At 39.2% G+C, this 27,945-nt stretch overlaps 1 protein-coding gene across 25 annotated transcripts in view; it reads right to left on the bottom strand.

The window, feature by feature from the left end:
* Hdac9 (histone deacetylase 9) overlaps positions 1-27,945 on the bottom strand; it is an 888,277-nt gene that overhangs the window by 333,190 nt on the left and 527,142 nt on the right. For 19 of the 25 annotated variants that reach the window (XM_040743251.1, XM_040743249.1, XM_040743250.1 and 16 more), the window contains 3 exons: positions 26,362-26,572; positions 25,758-25,975; positions 10,307-10,567 (listed from right to left, as the gene is read on the bottom strand). In XM_040743251.1, coding sequence (XP_040599185.1) covers positions 10,307-10,567; positions 25,758-25,975; positions 26,362-26,572 — 690 coding nt within the window. Of the gene's footprint in view, positions 1-7,973; positions 10,568-25,757; positions 25,976-26,361; positions 26,573-27,945 lie in introns of those variants that run through there. The other 6 variants (XM_040743268.1, XM_040743270.1, XM_040743267.1 and 3 more) reach the window with 1 other exon arrangement.

Here is a 27,945-nt window from a genome sequence, read left to right as displayed (position 1 = left end):
GGACAATGCAAAGAACCACCGATCAAGGATTGATTTATACACTGTAAAATGAGCATATCAGCTTCTATGTTTGGCAATAATTTACTAAGATAAACATGAACTTCATATACTCTGAAAAAATATCAAATGTCATTTTTCCCAAATTTCAGTTTTAAAAAAATATAAGTAGCCTATACAGAAATGAAAAAGTTAATTAAGCCATGATTATTATTAGATAAAATGCTTTATATGAATATGTGTACAAAATATTATGATAAATATTCAAACATAAAAATATAAAATAAAGTAACTAATGAATCATATTAACCAAGAAATTCATAAAATAAAAAAATCCATCATGTACTAGTAATGAAAATATAACAGAGCAGGCTTAAAGAAAACATTATCAATGCGGTACAGCTCATGAAACAATCTAGTGGGAAGTATCTGTGTCACACAGAAAATAAACACAAGCAAGTAACACAACATGGAAAAATGCAGCCATTATCATGTGGAAAAGGACAATGACACCACCAACTTCTCAAATTAAGTTCATGGATCCGTTCACAGGTACCAAGTGGCCTAGGAACCACAGGTAACTCAGCACACTTCCCTCGAATCAAATGATGAGAGTATATAGTAACAAGGAAGAAAAGTATACAAAAGAATTACTTAGAAAATACTATGGAACTCATTCCATGAGGGTTGGTCTTCAAAGGAGTTGGAGAACTCAGAGATACCATACAAACGAAAAGCAGGATTTAGGAAAGGAAGTCAAAGCTTCCAAGATAGGAATAAAAACTTGAAGAAACCCTGCTGAACCTACCCCTCTCCTTACTGAAAATGGGCCATGTAGCCTGCATCCTAATGACATTTTATATGGGGAAATGTACCAAGCCAGAGTGTGAGGTTGAATATTAGGAGAAGAAGGGCTCTCTGATGCCATTTACATGAAAGAAGAATTTACTGTTGAGAACATGAAATAATGTTACAACGTTAATTCAATTGGAACATCAAATGCAAAGGAGACTATTATCATGATCCAAGCCTGAATTTATTTTGGCATTAATTAGGGCAACGGCCGAGGAGCGATGAGCCAGGGGTGAAATGATGTGGTGGTTTGAAAGTAGAGAGCAGCAACTACATACAAGAGAGGGCCACCAAAGATAAATAAAGGACAATCCTTTCTGGTGTCCAAATGGTGGATTCTTCCCCGGTAGCACTGGGATAGTTTAGGAGAAGCATATTTCGTCTTATTTTTCATCTTTGAGATGGGAAAGGAACATTAGGTGATCAATCTTTACAAATAATAATGAATATGGAACTAAGAGACTAGGTTGTCTTTAAGGTAGAGGAGAAAGATCTTTAACTTTTAACCATTCATATATCCTGCTTCAGTCCAAGTCAGAAGGGGAGATGCTGTTATGACATCAGTTCATTCAGGTATACAATCACATTTTCTAAACAGATACAGGAAAATGAAGTGAGAATGGCCTAGTGTAGAAACATATTCAGTGTGTGTTTTATTATTTGCATAAGCATATTTATTATATAATTCATGTATGCAGATAAATAAAAATTTATGAATCATTCAAAAAGACAACATAAATAATCTTGACTCTTAGAATATTTAGAAGAGAAAACAAATAAGATTAATTTTAGTGATGTTATATGATACCATATATTTAAACATTTTATTTCAATATGTAATCAATGAGTACAATTTCAACACTAATACATATTTTGCTATGTCTTTTAAAGCCTGACCATACTTTGTCCTTTGGAAATGTTATGTTTCTTATCAGCCACACGTTGTATGTGGCCAAGCAACTTAACAGTGAATTTTTTCAAATCTTTCTAAAACTTCTATTAACAGAATCAGGAAAATCAAAGAAAAGACCTAAGTGTTAACACAACATGAAAATTTAAGTGTAAATTAGACAAAGATGAATGTGAGTAACCAAAGTAGGACTTTATACCAATGGAGAAAATTAAAGGATATATTTTGAAAAGTGCACCTTCATAAGGTATTCCTTATAAAAAGGATAAACCTATTTTCTTTTGCCCAGTTAATATCAAATATAAATATCAAGATGGCAACAGTTGCATTCTTCTTTGAAAAAACAAAACAAAGAAGCCAACTACATCAAATGTTAGAAAATGATGAGAGTCATTAGCAAGGATGGCAGAAAAGCAAGAGTTGAATCCACCAGAAACAGGGAAAAGAGGCAATGCATGGGAAGAGAGAGCCCCACTCTTACAAAGAGTTGTTTTATGAGTCTTGGGTCCAGCACTGCTGCTAAGGCAGGCTGTAACTCCAGCACTAGGGAGGCTGTGGTAGGAGGATTCTAAATGCAGTCTGGGATACACAGCAGTAGCCTGTCTAAAATATCAAAACTCTTGAATGTATAAAAAGAAAATAATTTTAGTAATTATATGTAGAACTCAGAACAGCCCATAGGCCAAAAACTGCATGCTGCAAAATGTGTAGAAGAGAAAATAAGAGTAAATCTTTGTGATTTTGTGTTAGGAGTTGGTTTCTTAAATGATATCTAAAGCATAAACAACAAAAGAAGTAACTGCAGACTGAATTTCAATAAGATTAAAAGAGTTTGATAACCAAAGTACATTATCAAGGAATTTATGAAGAAATTCACAGAATGGAGTAATTTTTTAATTTGAACCATATGCATTTTTTAACGCCCAAAGCTCAGTAACCAAGGGACAATTTTAAAATAACAAATATGTTCTGCTACCTGAGGGATTTGGAAGGTTTCATTGGGGGAAGGACAGAGAGGAAGAGCAAGGAAAAAGATGCCTTGATAGAGGGAGACTTTATGAGGTTAACGAAAAACCCTGCACCAGATAAATTCCCAGGAATTCACAAGGATGACCTCAAAGAAGAATCTAGGCAATAGTGGAGAGAGTACCTTAACTGCCCTTCCCATATAATCAGATTAATGACTACCTTAATTGTCATCCTAGAACCTTTATCCAGTAACTGATGAAACAGACGCAGACATTCACAGCTAAGCACTGGGCAAAAACCCTGGAATTCAGTTGTAGAGTGGGAGGCGTGATGAGCAAAGGGGTCATAACCACGTTGGAGAAACCCACAGGAACAGCTGAGGAGAGCAAGTGGGAGCTCACTGACAGTTGGGGAACCTGCATAAGACCAAACTAGGCCCTCTGAATGTGGGTGCCAGTTGGCTGCCTTGAGCAGTCTGTGGGGTCACTGGCAATGGAACCAGTATTTATCCCTAGTGTATGAACTAGCTTTTTGAGAATATTTTCTATGGAGGGATATTTTACTCAGCCTAGATACATGAGGGAGCGCCTTGGTCCTGCCCCAAATGACGTGATTGACTCTGATGATTCCCCATGGGAGGCTTCACCCTCTCTGAGGAGTGGATGGGGGTGTATGGGGGAGAAGATAGGGGGAGTCAGAGGATGGGAGGGAGAGAGAACTGGGATTGGTATGTAAAACAAGATTGTTTTATAAAGAAAATAGCAAATAAGTGAATAGACATTGTCTAAGGAAGTTCCTTGAATGGAAAAAAAGCAAATGAAAAACGCTGTTTATCATTAACCCAGGGTGAAGTAGAACTCAATTAAAGACAGCACTTCCCAGCTGTTATCACGGCTTCCATAAAACACAAAAATGGGGCTGGGACGACTGCTCAGAGCATAAAGAACTTCCATTGCCAACAAGTGGACCTGAACTGGACCCCCGGAAATCACATGTGCTCACAGAGACAGCAGTGGTTCTGGGCTCTCCAGTGGGTCTGTTTAGGCCACTTGGTAAAATTCAGGTTCAGTAAGAGACCCCGTCTCAAAGAAGAAGGTGGAGATCTCTGAGGTACAGTGCAAGTGTACACACACACACACACACACACACACACACACACACACACACACACTCACGTGAGCAGGGGAGAGCCGGAACAGCATGTGTTGGAGAGATTGGGTGAATTAAGGGACCACAGATACTATTGCAGAAAAGCTATATAGCTTAGGTTTAAGAAATGGAAGCTATTACTCCTTAGAAAGGTAAAGTTGCTAAGTGACTCAGAAATTACTGGAGACCAATAAGAACATATGTTAGCAGAAGCAAAACTCCTATGTGAATGTTCATAGCATCATTAGTAGTGGAAACAATCCAGTGTCCCACATCTGACAACTGATAAATTATACAGTATGTAATTTTGTAATGGAGTACTCAGTAAGGAATGAGCTACCGACACATTGGTGTGGGCACTGTGTGGCCTTCTGTTCCTGACTTCTCTACTTTCACACAACATTTCCATCCTTGGAGTGCTTATCAGTAACTCATTACTTCTTGTACCTGAAATACTGGGTTAAAGAGAAGAAGCCGGAGGAAAAAGGCTACACAGTGTCTAAGTTCATGGACATAAAATGTCCACACTGGCAAATCAAATCTGGTAAGTTGTGGTCAAGTAGAGCCACACAGATAAGCTAAGAAATGATTTCAACCAGCAGAGATACGTTGTAGGATATTTATTCACACTGTGTGAAGATGTGTCTGGTTTAATAAAGAGCTGAATGGACAATAGGCAGGCAGGAGAGAATAGGTGGAACTTCCAGGGAGAGAGAGGAAGGAACTCAGGATGAATCTAGGCAGCGAGACACTGAGGAAGAGGCAGACATGCAGAATGGGAGAAAGGTAAAAAGCCACATTGCAGAACATAGATTAATAAAAGCAGGCTAATTTAAAGTATAAGCGTTGGTTGGGAGCAAGCTTAAGCTAAAGACCAACTTTTGACAATTAATTATAAGTTTCCCTGTCATTATGGGGGGGGGACTGACAGGCCAAGATAGTTCAACTACAGAGATAAATAGAAATTACTTAAATTAGTAGAGATAAATAGATAAAATAGCGAACACTAATGAATGCTAGCTGTGAATGAAGCTAGAGTAATCTGCAGCTGAATCATATTGCAGAAGACCAGAAGAAAAATACACGAGAAATGAGACATGATATTCTAGGAATTATCCACCCGAGGATCAGAAGATTTGTGACTAAAGCCATGACAAATCAGACCATGCATCAGGAAGTCGCCTGGGACCTACTATCTCCAAAACTGATTGGGAATTGGACTGTCCTCACAAGGGCACTTATGACATATGTGGATTCCAGAGCATGCTATATAGGCAGTGGGATCAGAACTGGGGCGTGTGATCAGAGTTTATATTTATGTACCTTTGAATTAGACAACCCTCTTGGAAGTCTAGAATCCTGGGAATGATGCTAGCTGCCTCTCACATTTTATTGGACCACTTTTGATCAAAGTGATTATCAGTGCACCCTCAGCATTTCAGCAGATTCTAAGAGATGGTATCTGCTTATGCAGTGGACTGCACTTTAACTACAAAAAGATGGCAAGAAGCATGGACAGACAGACAGACAGACAAGACAGGTCAACTTGACTGAAGTCCCTCCTTTTTCAGCCCTGGCGTGGTTTCTTTTGCTGTGGTGAACACCACCACCAAAGAGAACTTGGAGAGGTCAGGGACTTGCGCGTTATAGTGATGATGGAGGGAAGCCAAGGCAGAACTCAAAACAGAGGTTTAAACAGGAACTACAGAGAAATGTTGCTTGCTGGCTTACTCCCCCACCCTGTTCGGCTAACTTTCCTAGACAGCCACTGCAGACAGTGAGCCAGGCTCTCCCGCATCGGTTGACAAGTAAGACATTGCCTCACAAACGCGCCCAAAGTCCAGCTGAGATTCCTTCTGATAACTCTGGGCTGTGGTAAGTTGACCGTTGAAACTGACTGGGAGATGCTCCTTCCTCTCCAATGTTTACCCCATGTGCATTCCACGTTTCATTCCCTCCCAGCACTGCCTCTACTCAGAAAGAGCATGCATGCATGTTTTCATGATGAAACTTGGATGAACATAACTTGTGCACAAAACTCTCATCTGTGAATCAGGAAAAAATTCAGCATTTGTTATTTAGAGTAATGATTTAAAGAAGTGATCAGAGTCAGCTAATGCTAATGGAAGTGGGGAGATCTAGGCAGAGGGATATGAGATCTACAGAAACAGCTGAATACGGCGAGTAGGAGACAGCATCTTGGATATATAACAGGAGTCTTTGCACACACCGCACAGGAGTCAGGGCTGAGGACAAGGACTCCCCTGCCAGAATGCCTGGGTTCACACTGAGTGTGGACTGCCTCTGCTTCTTCCAGGAGTGCTCCACGCAATGCCCACCTTAAATGGTTGTGGTGTCGACTAAATCTGATAGGTACAGGGGGATATAAGAGCTCAACAGATTTAAGGAGCTTGCAACTACACTCCATGCATTTTTGGTTTCCTATCCTTAAAAGTAAAATCCATCTCATAAGATAGATACAAAAAGATTTCCTTGTCTAAACAGTCGCTAAGACTAAAGGAAGTTATTATGCTAGGAAACAACTATATGAATAGAATCATGTTAAAATTTAAACACAGCGTTAGCTTGATTCAAAAGGCACATTCTCGGTTTCCCTAACATTTGTCTCCTTTCTGTGATTCACCCCACCTGTGCTCTCCTTTTAAAAGTGGGTGTGGAAAAGTTAATAACAAAGGGAACAATAATCCCCAAGTCCTCTTGTTCCTCTGAGCTCTCACTGGAATGGTTACAATTACAGACTTGAATCATGTGTTCATTTAGTACTTAGTTGTATACCTCTTCTCATCCATACACAATTATTTAAAACTACATGCTCTGATTATTGAAAAAAGACACAAAATTTAAAAGTCACTATGCTATTAATATCTAAATGGATCAGGTACTAGATTTAAAAATATGTTGTGCTTGAATTCCCTTCTAACACTTTTCGGGCAACACAAGTATGATGAATATAAGCGTTTTTAAAGATAACTGCTTTGCTTTCCATGACAAGTAGAAATCCTCTTCAGCCACACCCTTACCAATGCTAGCAGAATAACTCATGTAGTAATGCCGCAGTAATGTCCTCACTTACAGAAACATTAACTTGCATGATAGTATTAGAGACTAAATGAACCAAATACCATTAAAAGATCACTTTTAACATTTTAAATTAAACCCACACTTGTGTATTCTTAAGTTCTGACAGGAAGTTCTGCTGGCAACAGACCTGAAGAGGAATGGGGTGGACACTCATGAACTGACTCATGTCACCACTCACTAAACCTTAGCTCACGTGGAAGCTGTCTTTATCTGCCTTGCTACTCTTCACCTGTTACAGTAACTGCCAGCACACATGGGGAACTTATTTCATTTCTCTTTTCTCTTTTATTCACTGTCACTTCTGTCTGTGCCTCAGAATCCCTTTGTAACAGACATGATTATTAAGATACTTGCAAAAAGATTCATTTTAATGTTTATTATTGAGAACTTGTTATAGTCAAGGGAGGACGTCTAGGTCATTTTTTAAATTTTTAATTACATTTATTTGAGTGTGTGTGTGTGTGCGTGCATGTTTGGGTGAGCATGTGCCACAGCCAATGTGTAGTCAGAGGACAGTCTGAGGGAGTTAGTTCACTCCTTCCACCACGTGGGAAATGGGAATCAAATTCATGCTGTTAGGCTTGGTGTCAGATTCCTGTAGCCAATGCTGAGTTCTTGACTTCCCATGTTAAAGTTTTAAAATAATTTTTAAGTTGAATAGCATTAGGGACTATTTATAGTTTTTATATTTAGAGGATGACATTTTAATTTAAATACCAAAGAGGATAACACATCCTTTAAAAAAGGCCACAGTAGAAAATGGAGCATGCAACCAATTTTACATTTGTCTGCTAGCTGATAGTGGCTGATATAAATAGTTCAATATTGTTATTGTTTTATTTATTTTAAATGGTATTAAAATCAGCTGTTCAAAATATCTTCTTTTGTTTCAACAAAAAAATGGAATTAATTTTTGTATATGCGATCTAATGTACAGGTTTCAAATTCGATTAAATAGATCAACTTTACACAAAGCCAAATGTATGAAAAGGGATCTTTTAAAAAAAACTTTATTTGAGAAAGGAAGAGACTTATAACAGAAGGCAAGAAGGGAAACATACAAACAATATATTTACAACACAAAACAAGTTTTCACCTCCAAGGGTGTAACTCATAATAAATACAGTAGATCTTAGAAGAGACATTTATCAGTTAATTCTAAAGTTAGTGATGTCCAGCTTTTCATTTTACTGGTTCCAGGTAGTTTCTTTACTAAATTCAAAGACTATCAAATTCAAACAATTATGTCCACCAAATGTACTGATGAAGTTCTCTCAAATAACATTATAAAAAATAGGGTTTTTTTTGTTTGTGATCACATATCTTTGAAGTAATATTATACAAAAGTCTGCTCAGCCACGTGTTCCTCCCCAAATAAAATGTGTTTTAAAAGATGCACTATCCCTTTTTTTATGAGATTGAAAAAGGAATTTGAAGAAAATGAATATTTATGAGATGGAAAAATATACAATTTTATCTTAGGCATGCCATATTTTTAATGCAAAACAACTGACAAAAGTCATTTTAATATGAAGGAATATATTAATATGAAGGAATATATTAACCCAGACATATTGGTGATAGGGAGAGTTACTTATTAGAACTAGTTGTCAAATTATCAGAAGGACTTTCATTATGTGGAAAAACTTTTAACTTTCTAACTCTAGTTATGTTAATTTAATTCAAATGGAGACTTTTTTTTAAAAAGGATAATGTATCTTTTAGCAGGAACATTTTAAAAGAAATGGTTTTAAATGTCACAGCAAAATGTAAACAACACATGCTAATAACATACAGTTGAACAATGTCTATATTTGGCAAAAGTGATATGTGTCCTTGAAACAGGATACTACACCTTCAAATACCATGGATCAAGAAATATAAATATTTTAATAGAAAAAAAGCCTCATGAAGATTCTAGGTCAATTTGGATTATCCATATTAAAGGGGTCTTAAAACAGCATACTTGTTACTAGCTTAACAAAAGTAAACACGTAGAAGAAGGCAAACAAATCAAAGGGGGAATATAAAGGAATGTTATGGCCAATAACTTCCGTAGGGTTTCCCTACTCTTGGTGTCATTTTTCTAGACAATAAATCAATTCATAGAACACCCTTTCCAAACAGAAGAGTAGAACACTACCCTAGGGTTCTTGTCCCTACATTCCCCAGTACGCGAGTCACTTGGACTTCCTGTTTCCACTTTACATTCCAGTCCCTTCACAGAACTGCTTCTCTGTAGAACTGAAGGAACCTGACAAAGAACTGACTTAAATAAATATTATCTATGTTGCCTTCAAAGCTGTTTGTATTTTTATAGTATCAAAGGACAGACTCCTTCTGAAGGTGCATTACACACAGCAGATTCCTCTGTTAAACCCAACATTCATATTTTTTTAGTTGACAACATGATGTGGTTTCTATCATGAACTATATGCAAGAGATTCTCACGATAGCAGGTATAAACGTGAGTCGCCTCTGGTAAACAGGCTTTAATTTGATACCACGTGGTAATCACACTGCATTTTCTGCAGCTGTGCATACACGGCAGCATCTGCTTGGACCACAGTGTCACCAACATTTGCATCAGGTCCTTTTGATCTTTTTCACTACACAGTATCAGCAAATTATCCAAGGTTTAAGAAATGTGCAATGCTGCGTCAGACATAAAGTAATGCTCAGAACAGAGCTTCAGATTGCATCGCTACTTAAAATCACCCAATTGCTAAGATTTTCAGTTGTAATCTACACAATAACCTAGAGCTACTGGCTTGGCAACAGCATTTTTACTTAACAAAACAAGAGAGGAGGAAAAGGGGGCAGGGCAGACTACCTTCAACAGTGTTCAAGACTGTGGTATGGTACAGTATGTACAGTGGTATGAAAAATGAATTCTCTATGTTAAAAACATTTCTAATAGAATGCTTCATTGATCAGGCTGGAGACTATGTTCTGTCCTCACAGACCTCAGCAGATAAAACAACAATGAGTTTATTGTCTTAAGAAGTAACCACTGTATCAGGCTTTTAGAAGAATTTAAAGCCTATTAATTACCTGGATATTATATAGCATAATTTTATGTAACAGGCATTTTCTTACCAATGAAGGTTGAATGAAACCTTGACATAACCATACCCATTCAGAGATCAGTATAGCGTGATCTTTATATAGAAAAAAATTCATTTTACCTGCTTTAGAATTCTTAAATACTAAAATCAGAGATATATGCTGATAGGAAATGATGACCATTTACCAAAATCTGCAATACATTTATGTTCAAATAATGACTTTAATTACAAATCCTGGAGCTAAATCTTTGCCTATTACCTGTTGCATAAAAGCAGCCTGCTCCCCACACTCCATTTCCTGTATGTGAGCGTCTTCGTCACTGTCCACTGGTTCCTCCTTGATCTTCACAGCCCCAACTTGTCCCAATGTGTCATCCACACCAGCACTGCTGTTGCTCCCAGAGCTGTTGTCGCTAGCGGTTGCTCTGTCTTCCATGGCCTGGTCCCCTTGAAGTTCCTCCTCTGCTTCCTCAAGGTGGCTGCCTGGTTGCTTCAGTTGTTCAATAGATTTCGAAAGCAGCTAGAAGAGAGTGTTCAGGATTCAAAAGTCAATAGTTCTTGATGTAATAGATTCAAGTTATAGTCTCAGTTTTAATAATTCAACTTGAGCTAGAAAACACTGGAAATGTTAGGGGGAAAAGGTAAATAAACCATGTCCATGAAAGCTATGACACTTTCACTAGGACATAGTTCACAAGTCTACTTACTATAAATGAACTTGAGAATAATACCTTTCTCAAGAAAGGATGAAGTTAGTGTAGAAACTCTTCAAATTCATGCTTCTGCAAATACTAACTACTATATAATCTCCAACATACATGGTAGTAGGGCTTATAACTAATCTTCTAGTACCCACATCATCAAATTATGACAGTACTTCAGAAATAGAATGGTAAAACACAGAAATATTTATTGTAGAATTCTGAAGTTTAAAAGAGTCAATGATATTTACCATTTTGGAAGAACATAATTTATGAATGAACCTAAATGGAATTAAACAAAAAGTAAACAAGGAATTGGAGTTCAAATAAAGAATTATTTAAGTATCTTAGTTATTTGGGTAAGTCGATAAATGTATAACCAGTTTGGCAATCATCCTAGCTAGCAGCATACAAATAATGTGATCACAGAAACCAAAACTATATGTTTTTCTGTAGAAAATTTTAGTTTAACTCATATTCACACATAACCAGGTTTAAAACTCTAAACATGTTTTAATGTTTAAATAAAAAATGACTCAAACTTCAAAGGGCAAACAAGTCCTTTACACATGGGCCATCCATCTCAAGCGCCTCAAACATGCTGATACTGCCCTTAAATTTAACTGGAAGGAGTATGATGGGAACTTTCATTTTTTTTCAACAATTATTTATTTAGTGCCAATTATGTTCAAGCGACTGTTGATGATTGGGAAAATGGGCATACCTTCCTTCCTACAAGCTCAGGCTGTAGTATATTATAAACGAGTAAGACGGTTAAAGTTTTGACCTCATTTTTATGTGTCAAATATTTTTTATACATAGCAAGAACTTTGGAGAATAAACTCTGTGTGTTTTTATAGCACCCTGCATATACATGTGGGTACCAGAGAAGTGAAGTGAGATGGTTTGAAGACATTGCTGGGAAAGTGTTTCTCTTTTGGATGAAGACTGAAAATAAGGCACACACACTGGGAAGATTTTGTAAAAAGTGTCACAGCTCATACTATATTTTGGTGCAGGATAAGCACACACAGCTATGAGCCATAATAGAATAAGACCCAAATATCTCTAAGCCTGCCCAGAGGGGACAATCAAGCAAGGAAAACACACACCGATTAAAATCCATATCAAAATGAAGAAAGAAAATTTCAGTATTCATTTCCTTTGTGCTAACAATTTAATTTCTATTATTATTGGGTAGTCAGCATGAGGATAAAATTCCTCCCATCCTTCTTAAAACATCTTTTAGTGCATTTTAGAAAACTATTTTCTGTACAATTGTCCTAGTTCTGAGCACTAATCAGCAGTTCCTGTCTTAAATACATAATTGTTTGCACACTGCAGAGAGTTTGCAGAATAGACACTACAATCATTCCGAATTCTGGCTATGTAACTGTAGGAACATGTGTCCTGCACTGTTAGGAGAAAGACCATGCAGGACCACAGAAAGTGAGGGGAGAACAGTAACTGAAAAGCCTTATTTTTCCGTGGAAACAGCATGACACAGGGCAGGTCTGTTGTGATGTCCTCCATCCCTCACTGCAGACCCGACAGCCAGAGTACACCAGAGGAGTTTTGTAAGGAGCCAGGACTGGTGAGAGAAGAGGAGAGGAAAGCTTGAGGGCCCTCAAAGGGAACATTTACAAGACGACGACTGACATTTTTTTTTCTGAGCAGAAGCTCAATGAACCATGGAACATCTCTTGATCCCAGAGTTTCCCTGGATGAGTGAATGGGAGATGCTGGCCTGTCAGAAAAGGCTGACGAGGGGAGCCAAAGACACTGGCCAGGCAGAAGCTTGTACAGGTGTTCAGATAATGTCACCAGTGATAGCGTCACGAGGAGAGCAGATGAAAACAACACATATGGGGTGAGTGGTCAAGCGAATTGACAACCACTTGGAAGAGACTGGATGGACAGTCCACAGCACAGGAGACGCCATGGAAAAGGTCCCTGTTCAGTGGAGGGCAATTCTGAGGAGCTTTCTGGACCGGCTGAACTAACTCCCTTCTCGTGGGTCATTCTCAGCTAGTTCTGAGGGAAGCCACGCGGCCTCTGAGGCTCATTCCCACTGACATCACTCAGTTGCTTGCTCCCTACCTTGCAGGCCCAAGTTCAGCTTGCACTGCCCTCGTCTCCCAAGCTCTCTCTCTTCAGCACATGTCGTAATGTACATGTGCTTGATGGAGCGTGGCTGTTTCTTCTGCACCCCATTGCATTCCTGTCTCCCCAGCTAATTCACTCCAGCATTGTCACTGACTTGCCAGGCTGCTTCTCTTCTCAAACCTTTCTCTTCTCTTCCTGTTGGTGCTTTTGCTTGTTATTTTACTCAAAAAAAAATACAAGCACCCAAAGAACATCTCCAGATGCTTTATAGGCTGGGACAGCAGTGTCCTTGCTGTTAAAATTAATAGGATATTTGTGCCCATCTCAGTCAGGCTTGTGTTCTGGATCCTAATATCTCCTGCTGTCTCCCATCTTATCATTATGAATTTCCCCTCTTTTCTGGGGAATTCTCACTGATATGTTTTCAGTAGCAATCTATCTGAAAGAAAAACCCTGCCTTTCACCTCTGTACATCTCGCTTCACAACAGAACTTGAACTTCCTCTCTTTGTCATCACTTTTTATTTCTTCATTCACTTTAAAATCATGCCAATTAGGTTTTCATTCACTCCATTTGACTCTCATCTTCCTTGTCAAGCTCAATAATAACATCACAGAGGCAAATTCAGGTGGGCATGGTAAGAAATACTTTTTCATTTTTATTTACGATGTATGTGCTTGTCATATGTTGTGAAATATTAGTTGAAGATGTGTTACATTTGTTTATGCTATGGAACATTTGTTTAATGATGCAAAATGTTTTGCATTCTTTTATGTTGCATTTGCTTACCACTGAGAATCTGTGATACTTTGACGGTCTAAAATGCCAGATAGTTCTGATAAAGACCTGAATTGACTAGGTTTGGCATGCTGAGAGAATAAGTAGGAAGAGCAGACATCAGGGAGGATGAAAGGAGAAGGAGAGAAGACATCAAAGGCTAGTCACCCAGCTATACAGAAAGTCACAGAGTGAGAAGTACAGAAAGCTACATAAAATAGAGAAAGAGAAAATCCCAGAGGCAAAGAGTAGGCAGGGTAATTTAAGAAAAGTTGGCTCGAAACAAGTCAAGCTATGTCCAAGCGTCTATAAGTAATAATAAGTCTCTGTGACTATTTGGGAGCTGGGTGGTGGCCCTCCAAAGAGTAAGAAATACCAGCTGTAATTATGAGTATGCCATATGTGTGGGTGAACATGGAGGGCATTGGGCAGGATCTTTTGAAGCTGGTACTACAGATGTCTGTGAGGTGACCAAGCATGGCACAGATGCTGTAAATAAACCTGGGTACTGGGAACTGAAGTTGAGTCCTCCGAGAGAACAGCAAGTGCTCATCTCTCTACTGCCTGCCCTGACCATCACCCTCACCGTCCACAGCCATTTAAATAGGATTGATAGGTACCAGGGAAAGGAGAATGGCAAAGTCAAACAAGATGCAAGGAACAGCACCTTGGAAATGAGGAGGCTGTGCTCGCTAGTACTGGCCAATGATATTACCTACTAGAGTAGAATCTCTTGTCAATGACAAACACGGTAAACTCAGACATGACAGTGAGCACGCTGTGGAAGCACCAGCACCCCACTCCGTGAACCACGAGTGTAAACTTTATCCTTGTCGCCCTTGTATTTCTGTCCCATCCATTTGCAAGCACGTAGCAATCTCAAAGTGAAGCCTGAGTGTTGACACAGTGCTTCATTCCACTGTCACACCAGGAGGGCTGAGCATAATCATTTTTCCCTAAGCTACAAGGCACTCAACTCTGGGCTTCCTTTTTTTAATCAAAACAATCTTACTTTACACACCAATCCCAGTTTGCACTCTCTCTCATCCTATTCACCTCACTGTCTCCCCATCCTTGCCTCATCTGCTCCTCAAGGAGGGTGAGGCCTCTCATGGGGGATTGTCAAATTCTGTCACATCATTTGGGGTGGGGCCAAGGCCCTCCCCCTGTATCTACAATGAGCAAGGTATCCCTCCATAGGGAACAAGTTCCAAAAAGCCAGTTCATGCACTAGGGATAAACACTGGTTCCACTGCCAGTGGCCCCATAGATTGCCTAGGCCTCCTAACTGATACCCACATTTAGGGGCCCTGGTTCGGTCTTACACAGGTTGCCCAGCTGTCAGTCTGGAGTCAGTGAGCCTCCACTTGCTCAGGTCAGCTCTTTCTGTGGGTTTCCCTGGCATGGTCTGGACACCTTTGCTCATCGCTCCTCCCTCTCTACAACTGGACTCCAGGAGTTCAGCTCAGTGCTTAACTGTGGATTTCTGTCTGGGCTTCCTTTTAGTTTTAAATCTTTTCAACACTGCAGCTCCAATAGTCATTTCCAACTCTGTTAGGTAACATCAGTTCTCAACATAACATTGTCAGACAGCTTTTCACCAGGTTTACAATAACATCCAAATCTCTTAAAGTCGTCTGCAGATGCTCTGTGACCTGGACCGCCTCATTTATTTCAGGGGCTTATAACCTGGCTTCTGCCCATCTCATGAACATGAATATGCCAGGCTGGCTCTTGCATGAGACCTTGGCAGGTTCTGTCCCTTATACTTCCTCAGAGCCAACTGACTGATCTGGTTTCTTATAGGATTCAAATGCATCACTATTTCACTAATACAGTTTTCTTTGTAGCCAAGATTATGGTTCTGCACTGTATTGTTATTTTTGTTAAGTTTTATAGTTTCTTACTGGAGTCCAAATGTCACAAGAGCACAGGGTGGACTGTTTTTTATTGTTTTATATCCAAGCCCCTGACACACGGCATGGCACCTAGCTGGAGTACCACAGATATCTGCAAAGCTAATGCTGAGTAGCACAGCTTTCACACTTTCCCCTCCAGCTACAATGCAAAGTACTGTGTAGGGGATCAATAGCTTACACTTCTCTATCTGAGGAATGAAGGTGCTCTCTGTGAACAGTTCCAAAACATCATCAGACAAACGGGACCTCCTGAAGCTAGTTTCATGAGATATAAATGCGCAGAGGGGGTTAACTTACATTTCTCGTTTCATTTTAGGGATTCAGCCGAAGCTGTTTTCATTTAAATACTCACAATTGCCAGAGTGGAAAAATTAGCAATTAACATCAGCAAGGATGTTACAAACAAAAGTCACAGAGAAACTCTGTCTGCCTGGTTTGACTTCCTTCAGATTTTTAAAGTGAACAGTCACTTCATACTATTTGTAAGTCTTCAGATTATGCTGTTTTCTATGTGTTTTTGAACTCCAAATACAACCATTACGAAGATGGTACCACTAACCCTTTTCTAATTTGCGCTGCTGCTGAGTGGCCACAGATGGGGAGAGATGTCTGCTTACTCTCAGTGGGGTGGCAGGGTCTCTCTTTAGTTGAACATCTGGAGGCGATCCCCTAGCAAAGGCAGCCTGTTGCCTTGCTGGCTAAAACACAGGCGATGAAACATCTGTGCGACAGATAAATGCACAAGCCTGCGTGAACCATCTGTAAAACACACCGCGTGCTGTCCATCTGACCCCAGGTGAGACTCTAGCGGGGACTCCAGCTGAGATGAAGACAGGGGCTACACAGCCTCTCTTCTCCCTTTAACCTGTGTTTGTCCTCATCTGCCATGGTGCCCCTAAGTCTTTATACTGCCTTGCTTTCGTTCTGCAGACTCTGAGAGAGCCCCAGGCAGTGCATGACCATACTGGGAGGTGATCACCCGTGACAAACACACACTCACATAAATATTCTTTCAGGAACTGTGACAAATGATCCAAATGCCTTGTCTTCAAGTAAGGAATTGAACCAAACTCTCCAGTTCGTATCTATACGTCCTAGGGTTAGAAGCAATCCATAGTTTCAGTGTTTAACATTTCATGACAAAAATTACATATTGTTATTGATACATGACATAAATTCATTAAATGCTATTTGAAAGTCACATTGCTAATTTCATCATATTAGCACGTTAAGCTCATTGCTGTGAAAGTTACATCGCTGGATTCCAACTCTACAAATTTAGTAGAAGCATAAGTGTTTTGCATTATAATAGCTAAAATTCTATAATTTAAATATTCTCCACAAAATCCTTCATTTGCCCATAAAAATCTTCTTCATTTATGGATCATAAACCAAAAATTGTCTCCAGGGATGAACATATTTTTGATTAATGATGGCTTTCTGACATTGTGGACAAAGCAGCAGACATGGGTGTTCTGAGGCAGCTGTTCTGCAAAATAACACTCAAGCAGTTCATCACTTTTTAAAAATTCTGCCTCAAATTTTAAGACAGATTTTACTTAGGCAACTGTGCAAGCCTGCCTTCCTTTTTCCTTTTCTTTTAAATCAATGTAATATTCTTCTTTTGGAAAATAAGACCTTTCCCTTAAGCTCCAAGGAAACTAGACTTAAAAATAATGATAAAATTCTGTCTCAATTCACAAATAGATTAGGTATGTACCAACTGTTCTCAAAAACAACATGCAGAACTTGGAGGACATTCAAATCAAGAGGTCTACTTAGGGAGGAATGCCATCCTCAAGCCAAAAGATGGCGTGACAGTTTGCTTCTGTACATCTGAGTAAAATAGAGTAGAGCCAAAACGCAGAAACAAAAAGACAATGTCATTGTTGACATAATTATAAGTCCAGACTGCCATACATCCTTTCTTGCTGATAATGTGTATTAATCTAAAGGACCAAGTGAATTTTGGATCCATTCATCCTTATCATTTTAACTCTCCACGATTATCCAGACAGTGCCTGCAATGAGGACAGCTGGCTCTCAGAACTTTGTCACATTTCAGTGACTAGTACCTTCTGGAGAGAAGACTCAAAACACTTTTCACTTAGCTACTTTCCATCTGGTCCTTCATTCCTTCAACCATTAATTTACTGAGCATTAACTTTGAGGCCCTGGGAAGACACTGGTCAATGAAGCAATCTCCTAGGCCTGAGAGGGAGACATGGGCCTAAGAACTCACAGCAGAACTTGGTAATCTTTACCAGAAGAGTAATTTCTTAAGAGTTTTTCTTTAGAACACTATCTGTCCTCCACACCTTGGTTTTTAAATAATACTGTCATTTTAAATCCATTAATATAACAGTAGAATTTATCCTTCACAATCTCCTTTCCAATATTCATCCGGTAAAGCATTAAAACATTTTCTTTTTCACTCTTTAGGGGAAGAGGTAAAATGCACAGTGAGAAGTAGCACTTTTATTTCTGTGCTTGGTAGCTTTACAGGGGTCCCCGTGCGGACGGCAGCTCAATGCCAGTGTCCTGCAACCACCCTACCTCCCTCTTTCCTCTCTCACCATCTCCATGTTTACCAGTCTCCCTCCTGGAAACTAGAACCAGGGAAGGTCCATTCCTGAAGACAGGAAATCTGAACGGCAATGACCAAGGAAGAGAGTAAGCCTGCAATTTTATGTTTTGGAGAATGCCCTAAATGGAGACCTTCTTTGGAATCTTTGCTTTCTGATGTGCCCAGAAGTTGTGCATCCTAAAAGCCTCTAAGCCTGTGCCCACACTGACACCTCGCAGCCTGGGTACCACACCGTAGACTGATGCTCTATGACCCTGACGGCAATTCCTGGAGCATTCTACACGGTAAACCAGTTAGGGCTTTTGTTTTTACAGTCTTGAAATAAACAATGTCCTGTGCTTGTGATATGTCTTGCTTTCTATCCTTGATTACTTTGCCAGGATGTAGAGTAGAAACTGACTACAGAGGAAAGGCAGGAGTGAAGTTGAGGGAATCAGTCTATGCAGGGATTGTACTAACTCTGTGACAGCATGGATTTGTCAAAGCTCATTGAACTGTGTTGCAAAAGAAATATGCTTCACTGTGTGCAAATTACACTTCAATAGAAAGTTTGATCACTATTGTTCCAAAGAGAAAACAAAGCCTGTTTCACGAGGGAGCCGGAGCAGAGTGTGGTGGTTTGGCTTACAGAAAGATGAATATTAAGGCAAATGGTATATAATATGTGTGGTAGAAACATTCTACTACTTTCAGACAGCCATTTTATTGACCTAAGAAGGAAAACAGAGCTAGAATGCTGTCTAGGAGCATGCATTCTGTGGATTACACAGGGACAGCCATGTTTATACACAATGGCTTTTCACAGGGACTGCCATGTGTATACACACTGTGCTCTTGTACAGGGACGGCCATGTTTATACACACTGTGGTTTGCACAGGGACTGCTGTGTTTATATATACTATGTACAGGGACGGCCGTGTTTATACACTCTGTGGTTTGCACAGGGACGGCCATGTTTACACACACTGTGGTTTGCACAGGGACGGCCCTGTTTACACACACTGTGGTTTTGCACAGGGATGGCCATGTTTATACACACTGTGGTTTGCACAGGGACTGCCATGTTTATACACTCTGTGGTTTGCACAGGGACTGCCATGTTTATACACTCTGTGGTTTGCACAGGGACAGCTTTGTTTACACACACTGTGCTCTTGCACAGGGATGGCCATGTCTACATGTGCTGTGGTTTTTACAGGGACTGCCATGTTTATAAAGCTCTGTCATGACTATCCTCTCACTCCCTACTTCCTTCTAAGCCTTGAAAATTGTTGATTAAGGAATGATCAGACACAATACTGAATACTCTGACCAAAGATGCAGAACTAACAAATAATTACATGACACTTCAGAAATGCCTCTCAGAGGGACTATTAATTGGCCTCAGTTTTGTAGTCTCTGTTGGTTCTGTCTTCCACATAACTGTCTTTGGTTGTAATTAACAGTTTATATGGGACATGGTCTATGCGACAGTCAAGGAAAAGAGTACACTTTGTTTTTATTTGCATTTTTACCATAATAGTTGTAAACGGGCTAAATCTTTGTGAGGCATCATTAGTTCTTCTTTGCTAGCACTAGCTTTGCAAAATTGAGGTTTTGTGGCTGGATATATAATTAATAGTAAGAGGGTGATGGGAAACCCAGGTTGTGGGATTGCAGATCCAGGTGAGACTCATTCTAGGGAAAACAGAACAGTCTAGAACAGATGACAATTAATGATCCTATGACCCCTCTAGGTTTGAACAAACATTTATAGAAAGAGCTGAGGAATACAGAAAAAAATTGAACTAAAATTGTGATATTAAAAGTTACTCAAACCCCTAAGAAAGAAACTGCAGTACATTTGTGCTTTTCAGTTCTATAGATCACTTAAGCTATATTAAAAATTCCTTATCCAGACTTAATTATTTCAGTCTGTCAAATGAAACTATTTGTCAAAGCTGAGAAGCAACCAAATTATTAGCACTGCTCCCTTTTTGAACTGCCTGGAATCCACATCAGCCACACTATTTACCCGGCTTCTCTCCCCAGACAATTTTCTTGTCCTGGTCGCTTACCTCATAGTATTATTTAGCTATTTTTTTATTCAATAAAAGTGCCTCTGAGTAGATTAATGTGTAGATTGGAAAATAAAGGTTGAGATCCCTCCCCCTAGATGCTGTAGCTATGAAAGCAACACTGGACTTGTTTATGAAATCTAATCCACTAGAATGGTCATTTAGTTTCATTTCCAAACACAAGATTTCATCATATCTAATAATAAAGCAACAAGCAATTTTCTGTATATTATAAACTATCAAGTTGTAATTATATAGTGAAATGCTTTTATATAAATTTTCCATGGTGATGCAAGCTGGTTTTGTAGCAGAAGTGGATTTTTTAAAGCACGCTACACACATACAAGGATCTATTTATATTAGCCTAATCATGTCAAAACTGAATCTATTTAACAGAACAGTCAAAGCTTCTTTTATAAACCTTATAAACCTCAATGCATAGATAAATAATCGAGGGGGCTTTTTACTGTAATAAAAACTGCTTTCAATGTGTGCTAAAGTTTTTGAAGATGCTATCCATCTAATGGGCAAAATGTAATCCTAAATTGGTGATTAAAAGACTCTGCATGGAAACAAGCTGTCAGATGGATGGAGAGAAATGAATCGTGACAAGAATAATGGTTACTTTCCTAAATGAAAGCACTGTTCAAGTTTCTACTCATCAGGTTTTTAAGACGTAAAACAAGGCATTTTCTAACCACCCATAGAAGAGAGGCCAACATTTGCATCTCAACAGAACATGATGAAGTCAGTAAACTTTTAGCTTTGGGCTTGCTGAGAACTCCCGGGAGAAGATGGTCTGTCCAGCATAAAACACGGCCAGGTGGCGGCATGCAAGAAGGAAGCACCATGTGACCTGTCTGCAACTAGGCTCTGCATCACACGCACATGTACAGTGACCCATTTCCAAGCTTTGCCTCATCAAGACATCCGAGAGTCCCGCTGCCAAGGCCACCTATGAGGACCGCCAAGCGAGTGAGTACCTGGATGGAAAGCAATGCATAGGAGATGGGAGCAGTGTGGGGGAATAGGGCTTCTATCCTGGCAATCAAAAGCAATGTGAAATCGTAGGGAGACTTTGCTTTTAAAAGTACTTTTCTGCTTTGTTTTTTTACATGGGAGTCCCACAGCTTTGTGACATAAGGCAGGAAGAGCCCCTTGCCTGCTTACTTATTGACAAGAACATGACTGAAATCACTGACAGGACAGTTGAGAACAGACCCCAGCTCTGTGGACAGGAAGCACTGTCAACTTGCTCAACTCGATGAAATCCCTGAAAAATGAACATTCTTGCTGGTTTTGTAAAGCAAGTTGTTAAAGTTCATGGGATAATGCATACAAGGACTCCGGGGTGGAGAACTTAGTTAATAGTAGATACTGGGTGTAAAAGGGGGCTGGTGTTATTTAAGTGTTACATTTGGAGAGCAGACATTAGGGAGATACAGGCCACAGGAAAAAAACAGAGAAGTACAATAAGATAAGGAGGTTCAGAAACAGAGCTGAGATGGCTACAGGTCTTTAATTGTGCTTCAAAATGAAATCTCATAAGTAAATCATAGATAGGATTATACTTATTATAATAAACCTGATGTGAAGTATAGAGTTGTTCCTGCATGTGAACTATGAACTATGAACATGTGAAGTTGATAAACAGTGAAGTTTTAAGATATAGATGTCTACAGGATTGCTGATTTTCAAAATAGCTTGGGCAGAGTACATGCTGTTTCCAATAGTACAAGCAGTAATCCTATATTAGCAGTCAATTCAGGAAGGTAATACACATGTGCTGTGTTTGCATGTGACTACTGACATGAAAGATATACTCTTGGGTTTCTGAGCATAAATGACTGGGGACAGGGAATTGTTTTAAATCATTAGGGACTATGGAAGATATGTAACATTGATTCATACAATTACATTAAAAGCAATTAATGAAACATATACTACTTGAATTGAGCATCAAAGTCTCTTCAAAAATGGTGAAAAAACTCCCTATTTGCTCAGCTTTGGAGTTGGTCAGAGCTGTACTTTGCCCTGCATATCACAATAGTACATCTACCTGTTTTAATAAGCCAACACAGAACATCTGTTTTGGCCTTCAACCCACTGATCTTGTCATAGAGACAAATTTTTATTATGAGAAAATATTACTCATGTCACAATGCCTAAATATCATGGAAATAAATAATACGTACTTATATCTAGACTGAACCTTGACACACATAAGATATCATCTCTTGAATTATGCATGTTTTTAAAAATGTGTTGGCTGGTACCCAGCCATAGGAATGAGTAAAATATTTATCACAGAGGCAGTAGGAAAGAAAAACCAAGAGCCCTTTGTGACCCAGATCTGTCCTTCCTTTCAAAATACCCCATTATTTGCTTTCAGACATTGCAATAAAAATACTGTATTTCTGCTCACCTCTTAAGCATTTATAACATAATTATAAGAGGCAAATAATCTTTGGAGGCACAAAGACCCCATGTGAATGGTGTTGAAATAGAGACAACAGGTTGCTAAATTGTCAGGGTGTGATTAGTAACACTTGTATTATATGTTTCGTAAATTCTTTAAAATTCAGTGAAAAACATTGTATCAAATACATAAATTTTCCTGGGATTATAGGAAATTCAACTATATCATTGAAGGCCAACTATGTAACCAGATACTGGTTTAGAAATAGCCTTATTTTAAAAGTATTTATTACACTAATTTATGTATTTATTTATTTTTATTTATGTTTACATGTAAGGGTGTGGGTATGCACATATATATCATACATATGGAAAACATGGGACAACTTGAAAGAGTCTGTTCTCTGCTTCTACCATGTGGATACTAGGATCAAACTCAGGTCATCATATGTGATGGCAATCACATTTAAGTGGATCATCTTGAGAGTTATGATGACTTTATTTTTAACTATGTTCTTATTTCATATTTTTCTCCAAGTCTTCAAGGGGGAAAAGCACTCTACAATGCTAAGAGACTTAAAGGAAAATATATTTTAAGCATGCATTTGCACACCTACATTTTCACATATGCTTATTTCCTGAACAAGGACTGTGACTTTATGATGCCAACTATTTGCTCCAGTTGGATTTGATTACAGCAAGGTTCATCCATGATAACAGAAAATGACAGAAAGTTCTGTGGTTTGTTCTTACCAATAATTATTCTAAGGAAATGGGCAGAACAAACACAAATATATTATTATGCAGAAACTAGTTAACTCTTGGCATCTGCGTCATGGCTCTAACCCAACAGAGAGTAAATATCCTCATCACCTTGGTGGAAGGGTGAACAGTAGCAATTCATGTCTTGATGGTTCTATTGGAAACACTTAAAAATACAACACAGGCTCAATATTCTCTTTAATATGATTCTTCTCCATTTCATTAGACAATTGAGGAAAGCTAAGATATTTTCACAATCTTGAGAACATCCAATGTGCATATACCACTTGACTAAACATATGGAATATATATTTGGAGAAGAGCCAACTGGAGACCTGCTCTAGTAATCCAAACGCCTGAGCTGAGCGGAGCTAACTCACAGAGGTCAGCATGCACTTTGAAGTTCCCAGGCCTTCATTTTCCTTAATTAGGACAAGATTTAATAACTAAACCACTGTATAAACGTCTGCCTCAGACTAAAGGTTTGTTTCTAATTTGGGCGAGAATTCTTAACAGATTCCAAGGAATCAGCCCCATATCGGAAGGACTGCTGATAAGATTTGCCTTGCCCATTGCTTGAATGCAAATGCCTGCTTCTCATCTTCGTTTTGGTTCTGAGACCAAGCTTAGCATCTGCCTGTCAAGTCTCTAGTGTGATAACAAAGAGAATATTGCATTAGCATCCCATCTGAAATACTGACAACTCTAGGTCAGGAAAAAGGGGAATTTCCAAACATTCTAAAGGTATTCATATAACACATGTGCTACCAAAGAGGCATGCTTACGCAATTTATCAGCAGCATAATGCACTTTGATAAATGTGAAAACGAGTGCTGGAAAAGTGTTAGCATAGTCCCTAAGGTTAAGTCAAAGATCATGAGACCATCATAGGATTCCCACTCTTCCAGCACTATAAATTTCTTGCAAGGGGCATGTTTTAAAAAGAACATGTAGTCACTTTAAGTTGTTCTGGGACACCACAAAACAAATGAACCTCACTCTACTACTAAAGAGTAACCTTGTGCAACTAAGCTAATGAAAATGAAACAGACAGGTAAAGGAGTTCACTCCTTCCAGAAGAAACTGCTGTGATAGAAATGAAGTTAGCCAACTAAAGAAACACCGTGGCAATCTAATGACTTAGAAAACATCTACAGTAGTGGTTCACAGCTTCTCTAATGTTGTGATCCTTTAATACAGTTCCTCTTGTTGTGGTGACTCCAACCATAAAATCATTTTGTTACTACTTCATAACAGTAATTTTGTTTTCTAATGGTCTTAGAAGACCCCTGTGAAAGGGTCATGCAACCCCCTTCGGGGTTGCAACACACAGGTTCAGAACCACTGGTCTAAAAGCTCTACTGAAAGAGGTTTTGGAAGAGCACAAGTCCCCCTTAATGCCTCAACCCACTCATAGTACATGCTCTTCAAACAGCAAGGGGCTAGGCTGGACAAACTTGTGTTTAGTATTGCTCAGTACTGCTCAGGACACTTCAGTACTATCTCCTTTCATGACTCCCTCCCTGAGCAGAAGGTTAAGAAGAAGAGACAATCTTTGGAGTAGCCTGCAGCGGGGGAGGTGGGGGGGGGCAGAAGGAAGATGTAGAGGACAACGATGCCATCTTACCCACCAGGGCTCATTTTGTCATCCTTGTGTTTCGCACTGCAATAAAGCATTTACTAAGCTTAGCTGTCTACCTACTATCATTAAACAATAATGCCTGTAGGAAACGCATGTGTGTCACAGAGTACAGTGGCGAGACAGGGCTTATGTCCTAAGGATTTCCACGATGTGCTATCAGATATGATTTCACTGCAGTCACTGTTTCTTTGTGTTTGGTTCAGTGTTAAAGACCATGATTGTTTCAGCCCAAACCAGGGTGCTTGGAAGAAATTACCAGAAGTTTTGCTGAAACTGTTTCAAATGTGTTTTCAAATTAAGTAGGCATATAGAAAAATAAACACAACCTAGATGGAAACATGTTGCCAAGGAATACCACCTTGGCTTACATTGTCCTGCCTTTCTGAGTAACCTTTCTGACTTGTCAACCCACACACATACAAATCACAACACACATCACAAATGAAGTTTCATACACACAGGACTTATGTCCCTGTGACTTCAAAAACCTTCTCAATCAGAAATCATATTGCCAACCCATGATCTCAGTTTTACTTTAACTGTCCCTATGAAGATAAAAAAAAAGGCAAGAACTGTGATATTGTGATCCTGTCCTTCACCCCAGTTGTCTGCACAAGGATGGTAGTCTCTGCTTTCTTTGTAACACCAACATCCCCTTCTCATTCCCAGCAAATCACAGCAAAGAGAACCCTGACCTGGAAACCAGCGCTTTTAACGTTTAACTTTGCTTGGCGCCTTACTTTGTTCACGTGGATCTGCTGCTGGTACTGTTTCTGCTTCTCCAGGAACTGCTGGTGTTGCTGCTGGATGACCAGCTGAGCCAGTGTGCTCTGAGGCAAAGGCGCAGACTGGGTTCGATTCAGGGGTCGGTGACGGGGCAATTTGTGGGTACCTCTAATACCTGGTGAAATTCTTTCTTTTGTTGCCAAAGGAGACTGAGGGTGTAAGGGAACTCCACCTGAAAAACAAAATGCGTGTGAGAGTAGGTCTGCACATTTATAAGCAAACAAAGATGCACTGTCAGACAATTTTAAGAGAAGAAAGAAGCATCTGCCAGACAACCAAAGAAGGGCGGCTTGGGTGCTGCGGGACACAAGTGTAAGGCCTTGGCCAGGCTCGTGTCTGAGCAGCAGAAGCGTCTCCAGCCATATAGTTAGTTATGCCCTCAGGTTCTTTCCTAGCTCCACCCAGCCGAGCAGCGGCATAGTTCCTCCCACAGTGCCAAGCGTTTGTCACTTGTAAGGCAACCGGAATCATCATTACAGTTTTGAGCTGAAGACATGTGACACGGGATCTCTGATAATAATCCTAACAGGACCTGAGAGCGATGTCATCATTAATTACCCGCCACAAGAAGCTTTTGCTGTCGCATTTGTTCCTTCAAGAGCAGGTGCTGCAGGAGCGCCTGGTGGCTGCTGCTGGGCTTTCCCTCCATGGCCGCATGAGCATGGGTGGAGGATGCGGCAATGCCACCGCCATACTGGCCAGACAGAGACACGCCTTGCCTGAGCATCTGTGTTTCAGACTTCTGCTTTTCTTTGAATGAGTTAGAAGCCTGTGTCAAGAAAGAGGCGGCAAGTTAATCCTCCTCAGTCCTGGCCATACCAGGACTCTAGTCATCAGGTGACTTTCTTATGCCCAATGTACATGATGAGAAAAATACATAATGCTGCATCATTTACACTAAAAGAATTAACAAAATATGCATGGGAGACACTGGAAATAATTTAGCAATTTAGCAAACTATACTGAGCTTAAGGGAAATTTGTGTTAAATATTAAAAATGAGAGTAAACATAAACTTTCAGGTACACAGGGAAAACAAGTTTAAATGGTTTGTTGTATAACCTGGTGATGATGCCTGCATAAATAACAAGATATACTTCAAAATTTCTTAGCAAGGTGCTAAGTGTCCTCCCCAAAAAGTATGGGAAGAAAACGCATACATTACTTAGCTTAACTCATTGCATTATACAGATCAAAACATCATGTTGCAAACCATAAATACATGCAATTTTTATGCACTAGCTTAACAAAACATCAAATGAATGTCAGGATTCATAAGTGGGAAACTGACAATATTTTAAAATGCACTGCTTAAGTAAAAGGTATGTAGGAAAGTTAACACTTATTCAAAATAAAAGCTACATATGGATGGAGATAAGGCTGTCTATAATTCTACACTTTCAAGAAAAACACAAAATATACACTCTCACAATATGTCCTGTAATTTTGCACAAAGCTGTAAGTTTCAAATATTTAAGTTTAAAATAAAATTCTCTCACTCTGTGAAAGCTGGTACAAATAGACAAGAATTTTATTTAAATACATATTTTCTATTAATTCATAACAGACCCCTACATCTCTGAATATTAAAAATGACAACCCAGATACTTTTGTATAATAAAGTAAACTACAAGTGAAATAAGATATCAAATAAAAGTGTTATTAAGAACTTGAAAGGTATGGTAACACAGTAATGAATCAATAATAGTTACATCATCAAGAGCAATAATGAATTATCCTATTCAAAAAATTTAATGAATGGTGGTCATTTTGGTATTACAAAAGCAGAAGTCTAATACCTCAAAATTACAAGGCATGTTTCTTTTCAAAACTTACGTTTCATCTTTCAAAATTGCTGTGCACCAGGGAGGCAAAACAATTTTCAGTGATGGAGAAATTGAAGGACACAGAAGTAAATGGTTTGCCTGAGTCACAGAGTGGTTCAATCCAATGTTTAATATACAAGTGATGCCTGACACAGCCTCTTTCCTTAAAGTCTCCCACTATGCAGTTTGAGAAGGGAATATTGGGGACCCTTCTGCTGAAGAAATACTGTGATGGAGAATTTGGGAAGTCCTCATGCACACAAAAACAGAAGCAAAGAAAAATGAAACTAATCCAAATCGCACTATTTTTCTCACCC

The sequence above is a fragment of the Mesocricetus auratus genome, unplaced genomic scaffold, assembly GCF_017639785.1.
Source record: "Mesocricetus auratus isolate SY011 unplaced genomic scaffold, BCM_Maur_2.0 Super-Scaffold_15014, whole genome shotgun sequence".
In the NCBI taxonomy this organism is placed as follows: domain Eukaryota; kingdom Metazoa; phylum Chordata; class Mammalia; order Rodentia; family Cricetidae; genus Mesocricetus; species Mesocricetus auratus.
Note: the sequence above shows the minus strand (reverse complement) of the source record. Positions and strands in the feature narration are given on the sequence as shown.